Genomic DNA, 14,825 nt, shown 5'->3' with positions numbered 1-14,825 from the left:
AAGTAATGTACATTGGCAAACATCATCCCAACAATACATACAAAATGATGGAGTCTAAATTAGCTGTTACCACTTAAGAAAGAGATCTTGGAGTCGTTGTGTATAGGTCCCTGAAAACATCTGTTCAGTGTGCAGCTGCATCAAAAAAGCTAACAATATTAGGAACCATTAGGAAAGGGATAGATAATAAGACAGAAAATATCATAATGTCAGTATATAGTTCTATGGTATGCCCACACCTTGAATACTGCATACAGTTCTGGTTGCCCCACCTCAAAAAAGATATATTAGAAATGGAAAAAAGTACAGAAAAGGCCAACAAAAATTATTAGGGGTATGGAACAGTTTCCATATGAGGAGAGATTAAAATACAGGGACTATTCAGTTTGCAAAAGAGATGACTACGGGGAGATACGATAAAGGTCTATAAAATCATGAATCGTGTGGAGAAAAGTGAATAAAGAAATGTTATTACTTCACATAACACAAGAACCAGGGGTCACCCAATGACATTAATAGGCACCGTGTTTAAAACAAACAAAGGGAAGTAGTTCTACACACAAAGCACAGTCAACCTGTGGAACCTGGGGATGTTGTGAAGGCCAAAAATATAATGGATGCAAAAAAGAATTAGATAAGTTCATGGAGGTTACGTCCATAAATAGTTATTAGCCAAGATGGTCAGGTCAAGATGACTCACTTGTTGATTGCCCTCTGAAGCATCTGGCATTGGCCACAGTTGGAAGACAGGACACTGTGCTAGATGGACTTCAGACCCACTATAGCCATTCTTATGTTCTTAACTTGTTTCAAAGGTTGTAACAGTCCATTAAAAGTAGTATTTCCGGTGTGGAACAGCAGCATGTTGAGGTGCAGGTCAAGGTGACACTGGCTAGGAAGCAAACAAGGTTTTGGACAGCACTGAATCTGGCAACTTTTATTATTTATTGAGCTTGGACTGCGTTCAGTACAGACATAAGGAGGCATGTTCTTGCCCTAAGAATTTTACAACCTAGATTTCTTGCAGCCAAGTCTGAGTTAGAGATCAGTGAAGCTTATATGTACTTCCTTATGATTCTTGGTGGCTAAAACAGACACCATAATCACTTGCTTGTCCTGTGCTTAAATTCTTTGTCTTCTTTTCGTATGGTCTCACTTTTACCTAGCTTTAAAAAATTGTAACACTAAAGAAAGAATGTGTTTAGTGGGTAGCCTAGTGTACAGTTATTGAATCACAGTGTAAACCAGGTATTATTAGACATATTACTAAATTGAATTGCATATAAAGGAAAAATCTAATAAGTGATATTTCCATGAAATAAACTTCAGTGTAAGAGATGAGTTTCGTATGCTGATGAGTCCTCATAAATCCTCTGTGTTAAGAAGGTAAATTCATTACATGTTCAAATGTGAATGAGGTTTTGAATAGATAAGTGATACTATGAACAAAGTTGCAGTCTTTCCTTGCATGGATACAGCGTAGGAGTTACAGTGTCAGGACTTAATATTGTTCAACCTGAGTTTAAAGAATCCTTGTTGCTGTTTACCAAGGCAGCAGGCTTCTTAGTCAGTGCCCCTGAAATCTTGAGGGAACCAGAGGATGTAAAGAGAACCACACTGGGCCAAAGATTGTGCATGAGTGATTCAGCTTCTTTGCTCAGAGTGCCAGCAAAAAAAGAGAGCCATTTCTGAGGGTGGCTTTTTGCAACGCAGTGAGGCCCAAGTGCTTAGAGTAGAGGACAAGGAGTCAGGAGACTTAAGAGCCTGATTCTCATTTACATTAAAGCTATGTCTACACAGCAAGCTAGGGATCTGATTGTCTTGCTCGTGTACACATACTCGTGTTAGTGCTCATCAAGCTAGTGTGAGTGTAAATAGCTGTGGAGCTGCAGTAGCACTGGTAGCGGCAGTGGAGGCATTGATGAGCTGTGCTGAGTACTCACCTGTGATGAATACGTACTTGGCGTGTCTCAGCCATGCCTATGCTAGCTACTGCTACCAATGCTACTGTGGATACACTGCTATTTATAGCCATGCCTAGCGCAATGATAGCATGTATACATGAGCAGGGGAATCACACGCCTAGCTTGCAGTGTAGAAATAGCCTAAGGCTCATTTACATCACTGTGACAGTGTAAAAGGGCACTAACCTGGACATAAATTACATTTGCAAATGAGAATCAAGCCCTTTAATTTTTTTCATTGGCATCCTGTGAGCCTGATTTAAAGCTCATGGAAATAAAATGAGTCTTCATTGACTGCAGTGGACTTGGATCAGGTCCTATGTGACCTTGACCTCTTTGTCTGTCTGTAAAGAAAGGGATAATAAAGTTTACCCACCTTGCGTAAAGCACTATGAGGTCTTCAGTTTAGAAATGCAAAGTATTATTAAATGCACATCTGCCCACCAGGAACTGTACTGAGACAATGAACTGATTTCACATGGTCCCCTGATCAGCTATCTAATGGCAACAGTATTTGGCAATTATTGTCCTGGACTAGATTCAGATCAGTGGCCTAAAGGTGAAAGGTGTATCCTTTTAGCATTTTCCACCAATTTTCTTTCAGGCTTTGAAAGCCTGCAATAAAAATGGTAATGCTTTTGTAATATAGAAACATTTTTCTTTTTTGCAAGCAGTCTGTTTTTCATACAGTATATTTGGGAACAGTGGTTCATGGTAAATAACACATCCTGTCTCAATCATCAGGTAAAAAAGTAATTTAAAAGGTAATCCTAAAGTTGTTTACCATCCTGTAATCCTCTTTTATTTAGTGGTGGGAAATGAGACAGGTTAAATATAATTTGTATTTCCAAGTATTTTTACTTCTTAAAAATGTTCCCATTTATGTAGAAACTTGAAGGGACTAGATTTGCTTTTTATATATGGTATTATTTCAGTTATTGTGCAGTCCTTGAAATCCCTTTACATTTTTTGTTTTTAGGAGGAAGAAATGTTTCGTCCAAATATGTTTTTTCTTCTCTTGCTTCCACCTATTATATTTGAATCTGGATATTCATTACACAAGGTGAGATACTGCCAGATAATCATTTTACAACTTGATCTCTCCTTTGGACCAAATTCTGCCTCAGTTACTGTGATGCAATTCAGGAATAATTGCACCGAATTCCACCATACTTACACTCATGGAATTCGCAAAAAGAAAAGGAGTACTTGTGGCACCTTAGAGACTAACCAATTTATTTGAGCATAAGCTTTCGTGAGCTACAGCTCACTTCATCGGATGCATACTGTGGAAAGTATAGAAGATCTTTTTATACACACAAAGCATGAAAAAATGGGTGTTTACCACTACAAAAGGTTTTCTCTCCCCCCACCCCACTCTCCTGCTGGTAATAGCTTATCTAAAGTGATCACTCTCCTTACAATGTGTATGATAATCAAGTTGGGCCATTTCCAGCACAAATCCAGGTTATCATACACATTGTAAGGAGAGTGATCACTTTAGATAAGCTATTACCAGCAGGAGAGTGGGGTGGGGGGAGAGAAAACCTTTTGTAGTGGTAAACACCCATTTTTTCATGCTTTGTGTGTATAAAAAGATCTTCTGTATTTTCCACAGTATGCATCTGATGAAGTGAGCTGTAGCTCACGAAAGCTTATGCTCAAATAAATTGGTTAGTCTCTAAGGTGCCACAAGTACTCCCTTTCTTTTTGCGAATACAGACTAACACGGCTGTTACTCTGAAACTCATGGAATTGAGAGTGGAACTTGGCCTCTTGGACCCAGAATCTATGGCATGTAGTTTCTGTTAATATTAAATGAGAATTGGCAATGTACTAAGTACTATAAAAACATAAGGAGTCATGTTCCAGTCTCCAAAAAGTTTCTTATCTGATGCAGACAAATCAAGGAAGAAGGATCTAAGAAGAAACCTAGGCTATGTCTACACTGGCAATTGAACGACAAAACTTTTGTCTTTCAGAGATGTTAATCCCCCTGCACCCTCTGAAAGACAAAAGTTTTGCTGCGACAAGTGCCAGTGTGAACAGCGCATTGTCGGCAGGAGAGCCAGCAAGCAGCGGCTACACTGCACGACTTTTAGCCACATGGCTGTAGTGACACAGCTGTGTGGCTAAAAGCTGTGCAGTGTAGACATAGCCTTAGACAGTTTTCTCTTCCCTTTTAGAGCTTGGCTGTAGTGTCCACGCTTTAAGCCTTTGCTTTGGACTTGGCTGAAGTCAAGAAGGCCCTGTTGTATTTTAGGGACAAGCTGGAAGACACATTCCTTGCCCCAAAGAGTTTAAAATCAAAGCTGTTGGCCCCAAATAGGAAGTAAATGTATTAAAATATATTCTTCGTGTTATTAAAAAAACAGATGGGTTTTCTTGTTACAGCATATTGGAAGGTACTTTTCGCTGCTCAGCTCTTTAATAACAGCTTAAATCGGAGTGAACTTTTAATCCCATGATTAATATCAGCCAGGGCTTCTAGTATCACTGTGTGGAGAATCTTAATAACCATACTGAGCTAAATGAGAATTAGATCCTGCGTAAAGAAGACCAGGAAAGAGATTAGTGTAATCTATTTTAATTATTAGGAGTAAAGTCCATATTTGCAATGAAATAGAATTTCACTGTAATCATACTTGTAAAGTACAAACATCAAAATGTATTAGTTTAAAAAAGTATTGCACATGAAGGATTTCCAGATTTATAGTAGGAGAATATGTATTTAATTTGAAGGATGCAGAACAAAATAACAAAACAAGCAAGGAGATTCTGAGTTAAGGGTGAAACACTGTTCGTAAAGGTCAAGACTGATAGAAATAAACTTAGGCCTCCCAGCTGTGCTTTGGTACATGTGTATGCACACTGTCAAAGCAAGTCTTGTAAACGTCTTTCCTCTGCCTGCTTAGTATAAATATGGGAATATGGCAGTGGTTCTCAAACTTGTGTACTGGTGACCCCTTTCACATAGCAAGTCTCTGAGTGCAACCCCCCTTATAAATTAAAAACACTTTTTTATATATTTAACACCATTATAAATACTGGAGGCGAAACGGGGTTTGGCGTGGAGGCTGGCAGCTCGCGACCCTGCATGTAATAACCTCCCAACCCCCAGTTTGAGAACTCCTGGAATATTGGTACATTGATCCCAGTCCAACCAAATGCTGAGCACAGATAACCCAGCAATTGGAAGACAAATATACAGGAATCTGCTTTTACCTTATTAGGTTGTTTTGGGGGTTTTTAGTTTTACAGTTCATTTTCACTACCTCATTGTGTCTTGCTTTTGTGTTTTCAGGGTAACTTCTTTCAGAACATAGGTTCCATCATTCTGTTTTCTGTGTTTGGCACAGCAATTTCAGCTTTCATTGTAGGTGGAGGAATTTATTTTCTAGGTCAGGTAAGAAAAATCTTTTTGAAACTCCTGCATGTAATGGGATGGTCCTTCGAAAGCCCATTCTTTCAAAGAAGGGTCAATAGTCAATGGAAAAGATTATATAAAACAGAAACTGTTTATAAGCTTTACATTACCATGTATCCCACACATTACATTACAAAAAGCGGGGGAAGATCTATCAGTTTATGTAATTTCCCAGTTAGCTCCTGAAGTCAGGCAACTGAGGTGTGCAAAAGGTGAATCAAGGTGGAAAAGTGCATTAAACAGTAGAATCAGAATTAATTGCTTTTTCAGAAATGCAGTGTGGGCTAAACTAAAGAAGTGATCATAGGACCAGGAGTAAGGCACCTCTGAGTTCTCATCTTAGCTCTGTCACTGACTCACTGTATAGCTTGGTCAAATTCATTTAATCTTTCTCCTATCTCTTATTTCCTCATCTCCACAATGGGGCTAACAATAATTTCCTACCTCACTGATGTCCTGTGAGTTCTAGTTAGAATTTACAGTCTGTAAAACACTTCTTAGATATTAATTATTAATTTATTGTGACATTTTTCATCATAATTTTGGTGTATGATGTACACCTGTACATCAGGATTAAAGTGAAGTTTGAAACAAACCTTCTTATGAAATTATACTAAATGTATACATAGTAAAAATAATAAAATGAAATCTTTACACAGCTGATTGTAACTTTTTTTTTGCCTGTCCTTTTAGGCTGAGGTAATTTATAAACTGAACATGACAGACAGGTAAGTTCTTGGTAAAATTGCCTAATATGTTCCAAGAGGCATTCTCCAAAATACTGTAATAGATGTGACAAACAGTACTTGCCCAGATGTTCTGATTGTGTCTGGATCACTTAGATTTAATATCACTTGTAAAATCATTAATCAGAATTAACATTTTTAATTCTTGTAATGCCTTTTTTGTAATGAAGTATATTAAGACTTACTCATCGATAGCATTATCTGATCAAAGTGACTGGAGCAGCGGGAACACAATAATGAACAGCTTGGCACAAAAATATTTTCATAGTATTTTTTCCCTGCAAATTCTTTTTTTCCAGACTTCAGAATTAAAATGTGTAAATTGTGATGTGCGTTTGATAAGCTGACATAATTAAAATATATTATGCAGGTATGGCTTCCTTACCCAGAGCTTCTCCTTAAAAAAGGAGTGAACTTGTGAGAATTAATGCCACAGACTTTTCATAGTACTTGGCTGGCAAAGGCTCAACATAGTTTTCTAGAAACTCCCCAAACTGCACAAGAGATCAGATTTCTGCTCTTTGTTACACTAGTATAAACCCAGTGTAACTGCGTGGAGAACTTGCATTTACTTTTTTGGTTTTTGGTTTTGGTTTGTCTTTTACCATGTACACAAGCACAGAAGATTTGTATTAAAGTCCACAAATCTGTTGGCTTGGCCCTGGTCTATACTAGTGGGGTGGATTGATCTAAGTTATGCAGCTTCAGCTAAGTTATTCGATGTACTTAGATCGACTTACCAGGGTGTCTTCACCATGGTGAGTCGACTGCTGCCACTCCCCCGTCGACTCTGCCTGCACCTTTCGCGGTGCTGGAGTACAGGAGTATACGGGAGAGCACTCGGGGGTCGATTTATCGTGTCTAGACTAGACACGATAAATCGATCCCCGCTGGATCGATCGCTGCCCGCCAACCCGGCGAGTAGTGAAGACATACCCTTGGTCAGAACCAGAAAACGTGACAAGAGAAAGTATGCATGAACTGGAAATGTCTTCCTTACTGGCTCCAGCATCTGGTTTTGCACAGCTGAAAGCTTTTGATTTTGTGGTCTCTACCTTTTGGTTTAAAATCTAAGGAAGCTTTAGCATCTTTTTTTAAATGTTGCCCTTTTGTGCTACAAAGCAGGAGTATTGTAAGTAGCAACTGATAGCATGGCTAAACCAGCTCCTTGTTTTGGTCTGACTCAGTCTTTTCTATTAGTTGCCTAGTCTACGAATAAATATTTAAGAGACAGTTCCTATGTCAGGGTTTTTATATTTTGTGACAAAATTATTAATTTCCCCACTATGTATGCACAGCTAAAACCCAACATACTGATGTAAGGAACCTACAGTAAAAAAAAGTTTGACAATGTATGTGAAATCTGAAATGTAAAATATTCTAACTGTGAAAGAAGACTAGGCATCACCTCAGTGATAAAGCCTCTTTCAATTTCAATAACTTTAATGGCATGACAGTAGATACAAGTGTGACCACACTTAATTTTTCAAGTAACTGTCTAGGGCAGGTTTTACATTGTTAATGGGATTCTATACAGTCTGTTTACTCTGTATCATTGTACATATCTGATTTGGTGGTTTGGATTGACACATATTGAAAATCTGTTTCCACAAAGGTATACAGTTTCCCTTTCTTGCTTTTAGTGGGACATTTTTATGTATTTCTGAAAGTCTGGGGAGGCATATTGCTCCTACTTCTTCGCAACTTGGACATCCATAAGTCAGCCTGAGTTATCAGGGTTGGTGGAAAACTCAGGGTCCACAAGATCCCCATGAATTCATGGTCTATTAACAAGTTTTGCTGTATTTAATAGATGATCCTTTCTTCCAAAAAGAGACAAAAAAATTCTCTTACTTTTTGTTTTAAATATTTCCAGTCAACAGGAAGATACAACTGTCTGCAAAATATACCTATATTGTTCCCTAGAAAATCCACTGGTATTTTCCATGCTTTTTCACTGGTCAGTATTATCAAATATGCTGTACATTTATACTGGCATGTTTTCTTTTTTGGATTTTATTTATTCTCGCAGTTTTGCGTTTGGCTCCTTAATATCTGCTGTGGACCCAGTGGCTACTATTGCCATCTTCAATGCCCTTAACGTAGATCCTGTGCTTAACATGTTGGTTTTTGGAGAAAGTATTCTCAATGATGCAGTCTCTATTGTCCTGACAAAGTAAGTGCATTTGAATTTGTACTATACTGTAGCACTCCCTTGTAGATGGCCATTCGTTCTAATGAATTTTGTTACAGATCTCCTTTTAGACTTACAAAACTCCTGATTCTTAACAAAACCTGTATAGGCAGAAAATACATGTTTTTCGTCTCATATTGTTGTATTGCTTGCCTATGTATCCAGAAGTTATAACAGGGGAACTAAGTCTTGTCATTCTGCTTCTATTCTAATATTATAATAGCAATCACGTTAGCTTGTCTATCTCTTATCCTTAAAGTGCAGTTCTACTCTGAAAAATTACCTTATAAGATGACTTTGTTGAGCTCCATTTCAGTTGTATCTCATTGATTCCAGATCAGATTTGCTCAGTTTACATGTTAAATTTTTTTCCTCCTCACCCCAGTCCTGGAATCTGAAAACCAAGCTTTGTTCTTTCTGGCTTATTTAGAAAAATTTTGCTAGCCAAATCCTTCTGTCATTGCTCCTCTTTGACTCTCTGGTCATTGGCTTATGGAATCCTGACGGCAAGCCAGTGGGGTTGCACTGGTGGTCCTGCAAAGGGAATTAAGTTAAGAATTCTATTGACAGTACATGAGCCAGGAGAGGATCCAGTTCACTCTCTCTCAGCTGTGTTGGTTCTGCAGGGCTGACAGGAGTAAAATGTTCCCCAATTTTACTGTTTTCATTGAAGTCAGTAGATGTAACTAAGAATACATAGGGGCAGCAGATCTCCTGAGTAAAAAGGTGCTATATTTACATAGCCATTTTCAGGGAAGACATGCACTTTAAGCACTATCTATCATAGGTACTTTTCAGTAAGGCCATGGGGCCTAAGTATTCTCTTTGAGCTCTAACACAGTTGGGCTCTTTTTTCCCATATTGCCTCATGCTGTAGCAGCTTCATATTCCATAGGATCCAAAGAACTCTCTCCTCTTTCCTCCCAACCTCTCCCCTAAATCACTTCTTTTGCCCTTCTTCGGTGACCCTGCAGCCTCTCTCATCCACCCGGGGATGGGGCTTTCTTTTTGTTTGTTTGTTTGTTTGTTTACTCTCCCACATAAGGATCATGTGATTTGTCTTTTTATTCCTTCTCCAGCCGTGAGTTTTTACCATTGAAAAATGCATTTTCTTTTCCCTGCTAAAAGTATGGAACCTGTGTTGCTGTGCTGGGCATCATTGTAGCCTATTTATGCCGTTGTGAGAAGATTTCACAAGAGCAATGTTAGATTTCCAGATTTTTAGTGGCATTAGGTTTCCCTTTAGGGATTATACTAACACTTGATTTAATATCTTCTGACATTGCTCTTGTTTATATCACAGTAAAAGCCTTTTAAAAGCAGTAGCAACAGAGAAATGTAGGTTGCTTGAATTTTTTTCTAAAGACATTTGGCTTTTTCAGATCAAGACTTCATAACTGTTTGTTGCTAATTTTTTTTTCTTTTTTAAAATCATTCCCAGCACAGCTGAGGGTTTGACAAGAGAAAATATGTCAGAAGTAAGTGAATGGCAAACCTTTCTCCAGGCACTGGGTTACTTTCTTAAGATGTTCTTTGGCTCTGCAGCACTTGGCACTCTTACCGGCCTTATTTCTGCATTAATATCCTTTTTTGGGGTAATGTGATGCACATGCATAAATTGGTGAAGTCTACCATTCTAACAATGATTTTCATCCAGTCATTCTGTAATGTTCCTTAGAGGGATAATTTTTATATAAGGTCTTTTTGTGGGCATGATATTTTCTCTTGCTTATTTTGTTTGTAATATTAGTGCTAATGGGCCTATTTTTAAAACTTACATAAAAGCTTTGTATGTTTAGATGAATGTAATTAAGTTCTAAATTATTGTATACTATTTTAGATTATATGCAAATAGAGTGTTATAAATTTGCTGGCTGTTTTCTAAATTCACAGTATTAATTCTGTTTTCAACACTGATCCATTTTAATAGCATACGTCCTAGTTTTCACATTTTTAAAAAATAAGAAAAATATTTTTCCCCAAGAAATTTTAAAGTCAGACTGTGAAATCTTCCAGCCTTACATGTCATATTCAGCTTACTGAATATGGACCAAGCTCATTTTGGGTTTATATGTTGAATTATATCTGTGGCTTTCTGCACCAGCTTGAATTGGTTGCTAAACAACCCGAGAGCTTCTCCCCTAAGAGAAGGAAGGATGTTTGTTTAAACCAGACACCTTTGTTGCTTTTGGAAGCTTCCTTCAATGTTTAATATAGAAATCTGTTTCATATTTTTTGTGCTAGTCTTATGCTAGTTATTTGTTTAACCTGGCCATATTGTCAAGCACTTTGCTTTGTAAATGAGAGGACCAGAGTGTTTGCTTAAACATGGGCACATTTACTATCTTTGTTCATTAGAATTGTTCCATGCACTTTTGATTCATTCAAAACATCTCAGCAAAAGAGAGAGACTGACATTTTCCTGATGCAGCTATTTTTCATTCAATAATATCTAACTGAAAAAGGCAAAACAGAAAAGCAGTTTAACTGCTCTGATATTTTATTGTTGTTTGAGCCTGAAAATATTAGCTAGAGCAAAATATTTCTGTGAAGCAAAGACAATTTATAATAGTCGCCGACAGATAGATATGATTGAAACTTGCCTGTTCATTAGGCTGGAGGAACCTGAACTTCCATGTCACAGATGTCTCCTGAATTTTAACAAAGATGAATGTGGAATATTTTGAAAGTGGGACAAGAGCATGATTCGTCAAGTGCATGAACATGTTGATGTAGATGTTATCACTGATCAGTCATATCCATTTGGAACTAACTCAAAGTCTAGCTGAATATACAACTGATGACATGTAGAGCATGTTTGCCCTACTAAACATATAAGGTGAAATCTTGCTCCCCTCCTCTGCAACCATGTTGCATTTCCACTGCATGAAATAGAGAGGGGGAAGGACTCCTACAGATAGTAGAGGTCTGCTACAGTGAATCTGAACTGGTAGATTGCACTGATTCACAGGTAGTGTATGCTGAGCCACTGGTTAAATCTCCTCCTGAGTGGGGAATGCACTTTCTTTGGGTGCTGCTGCAGCCCTGAGGCTGTAACACCAGCTATGGAACAGCTCTGATTCTGCTCTGCTTCCTTCTTCCTGAGAGAAGCCAAGCTCACAGCCTGGCCAGCTGGGATGTGGGGGTGGGGTCCAGGTTTGGTTCTAACTAAATTAAACTCTTTGCACTTTCACAGTAAAGAATTATTTTGCTTTTAATTTTTTCCAACACTTTTTCCAATCTTTGATGCTAAATGGGAAATAACTGTATTACAGGTTTCAGAGTAGCAGCCGTGTTAGTCTGTATTCGCAAAAAGAAAAGGAGGACTTGTGGCACCTTAGAGACTAACAAATTTATTTGAGCATAAGCTTTCATGAGCTACAGCTCACTTCATCGGCTGCATTCAGTGGAAAATACAGTGGGGAGATTTATATACATAGAGAACATGAAACAATGGGTGTTACTGTACACACTGTAACCAGAGTGAACACTTAAGGTGAGCTATTACCAGCAGGAGAGCGGGGGGGGAGGGGGGCGGGACGACGGACGATCTAGGCCAGAGTGAAATCCTGCTTTCACTGAAGTCAGTGGAAGCTATGTCATTGATTTGAATGGAGCCAGGATTTCACTCCTGGTAAATCTTGCTAGAACAAATACAGATGCAATCAGAGGTTAGCTCACGTTTTCATAAACGTCTAAGCAAGGGCAAAAGAGGAGTTTATTTCTGTCAAAAGTAGAAATGACAGAAAATGTGTGGACCATTTCAGATCTGAGTCCCAGCTTCTAACCCATCCCATATTAATAGAAAGCCATTATTGTTTGAAGACGGTTCTGTGACTTCTCTGCAATAAATTTGGTGGTCTCTGTTCAGTTCTGAAGGAACAGGAATACACATCATGATTGGAAATGTCTGGTAGTCTGAGTGGAGGGGTCAACAAGTGAAGGCGCATACAAAAGTGGTGCTTCCAGATCCAGGTTTAGACATGTTGGTATGCTGCTGTCCATATTTTATGTACTCTGTCAAAAACCAGTGGCCTTCAGTCTCTAGGGCTGCCTCTTTCACCAACTTTAATTTCACTTCAAACCCTCCATCCCAAAAATGATTAATCAATCCACAGGATGTTTTACAGGCTTAATACTAGCTATTCACTAAACAAATATATGACATGTGGTGAGTGGTAAACCTGTATGGTATAGATTAGAATTTTTCTGTGGATTTCTTTTCTTACTTTTTCCTTAATGGTTTGATATGTACGTACTAAAGCACATTGATTTAAGGAAAACACCCTCCCTGGAGTTTGGGATGATGATTATCTTTGCTTATCTTCCTTACGGACTTGCAGAAGGTATCTCGCTCTCAGGTAGGCAGCAAAATGAATAGGTGCAAAATTAGTTATTGAATTGTAAAAAGTTAGCAATCTGAATGTACAGGATTTTCAGTTGCTGGTACTCTGTTCTCTTCCCCCAATGTTCCGATGTGTGTGAGATACCCATTTGACACTAATATTAATACTGTAGTTTCAAATGACCCATTATGCATATTTGCATGCACAATTACTCTGTGCATACTGTCATGTTATGTAGCCATGCAAATGGAAATGTAAAATGTTTGAAATCTGACCTAGTGTTTTAATGTGTTAAAGTATTTGGTGTTGCTGTGAAAATAGGTTTTGCCCTGTAAACAAGCTATGCTAAAATACTGAGCATATTACATAAACATTTCAAAACATGAAACCTTTTTATTCCTGGTACGTATTGCACAGTAATATAAAAATCATAGTAAAATACTGTAAATTAGTCATTAATTATTGTATATGGCAGAGAATGTTTACAAGTATGACTTCTTAATTGCTGACATTAGAAAGTACCGTACTTCTTTTTTAATTACGTAACATGTTACAACAAACTCCCTAATTTGTTCAAACTACTTCAAAAATGATTTATCAGAAGAGTATAAACTCTGAATAACCTTGGTCACATTCTGTAACTACAAAGGTCATCTCTGCATTCCAAACAAAGGATTCTTTTGAGTACACGTCAGATACTTCTTTTCCTTCCTTTCCAGTTCATCAGGGTCACTCCTGTTTGGGAATGTAGCTGTAGTCAAATACTGTTAGCTTTTCAAAGTTTCTTTGTTTTTGACTAAACAGGGCATTGTGTTATAACCCTCAATTAAATTTATCATTATCTCCAAATGTCATTTAGTCCTTTCCATAATCTTCACTACAGTTGATTTCCTCTTGTGGGACATGCTGTGGCCTTGTGCTTACTTATTCCACACATTCCTTACAGGTGACAGCATAGTAACTTCACAAGTGAGTCATGTAATATGTTTCCAGAACTGCAGAAATCACAGCCACCACCTTGGATTCACACTTTCACAGGAACAAGACCCTGGGGTTGCTTTTGAAACTTTTAAAGCCTTTTTTAAAATGTTCAGCTCTCCATGAACAACTGAACACTGCACATAATGCTTTCTTATTGCTTCTTGTGTGCTCAGAGAAAGTAAAACATATAGGGTGAAGTTCACACCATTCACATATAGCCCAAGAACTGGATGGAAAATGGAGTAAAATAATCCTCCCCCAACTTAAAGCAAGGGTGCAGGACTGCAGCATACTACCTCACTTTCTAAGGCTGCTGCTCCAGCCCATGGGGTGGAATATCAACTGCTGGCTCACCCTGCCTCTTGCATATGGTGTACGGGTCACTGGATCTTTATAATTGTAAACCCAGTGTCCCCTCCCTTAGCTCTCTGCCACTCTCTGCTAAAATGGCTGGCTTAGGGGCCCCCTCTGCATCGTGCTGGGAGTGCATAGGCCCACCTTGCACAGCAGCTTTGCCCTGGCTCCATCATGGGCCTTAAGGATGGTGCATCTCTCCCTACCAATGATAAAATTCCCCACAGTCTCAGATTGATAGTGAGCAGTGTGTAGAGTGGGGAGACACACTTTGCTTGGAGAATTAAATGATGCATCCTGGTAGGAAAACCTGAAAGAACAAGGCTTTATTCTTTAAACTAGACATGGAGTTCCAGATCCTGCCCTTGAATACACCAGTGCAAGCTTGATTTGGTGAATTACATTCCAACAGCAGCCAGCAATCCATCTACACTAGAGCTCCCAATGTTCCTATGACTATGGAGCTGAACCGGTGTTAGCAATGATGGGAAAATTTCCCCTAGAGTAGACACCCCCTTAACCTCTTCCTCAGCTTTCCCAACTGTAAAATGGGATAATCCTACCTTGTGATGGTATTGTGAGGATTAAGTAGGCAGTGTTTGTAAAGTTCCATATAAATGCTAAGTATTATTCTGCTGTTTGACAGTTGCACTGTATCCACAGGTATCATGGCAATCCTGTTCTCTGGCATTGTGATGTCTCACTACACACACCATAACCTTTCCCCAGTTACACAGATCCTAATGCAACAGACATTGAGAGCCGTTGCTTTCATGTGTGGTAGGTACTGCCTTTGGCTTGAGCCTAATATCC

The 14,825-nt window shown here is 38.5% G+C and overlaps 1 protein-coding gene across 1 annotated transcript in view; it reads left to right on the top strand.

Moving 5' to 3' along the window:
- Window positions 1–14,825, top strand: part of SLC9A8 (solute carrier family 9 member A8) — a 45,233-nt gene that overhangs the window by 21,732 nt on the left and 8,676 nt on the right. The window contains exons 5-11 of the mRNA XM_074970022.1: window positions 2,944–3,027; window positions 5,269–5,370; window positions 6,085–6,119; window positions 8,170–8,313; window positions 9,773–9,911; window positions 12,587–12,692; window positions 14,676–14,792. Coding sequence (XP_074826123.1) covers window positions 2,944–3,027; window positions 5,269–5,370; window positions 6,085–6,119; window positions 8,170–8,313; window positions 9,773–9,911; window positions 12,587–12,692; window positions 14,676–14,792 — 727 coding nt within the window. The remainder of the gene's footprint in view (window positions 1–2,943; window positions 3,028–5,268; window positions 5,371–6,084; window positions 6,120–8,169; window positions 8,314–9,772; window positions 9,912–12,586; window positions 12,693–14,675; window positions 14,793–14,825) is intronic.

The sequence above is a fragment of the Natator depressus genome, chromosome 13 (assembly GCF_965152275.1).
Source record: "Natator depressus isolate rNatDep1 chromosome 13, rNatDep2.hap1, whole genome shotgun sequence".
NCBI lineage: Eukaryota > Metazoa > Chordata > Testudines > Cheloniidae > Natator > Natator depressus.
This window is presented reverse-complemented; position numbering and strand designations above follow the sequence as displayed.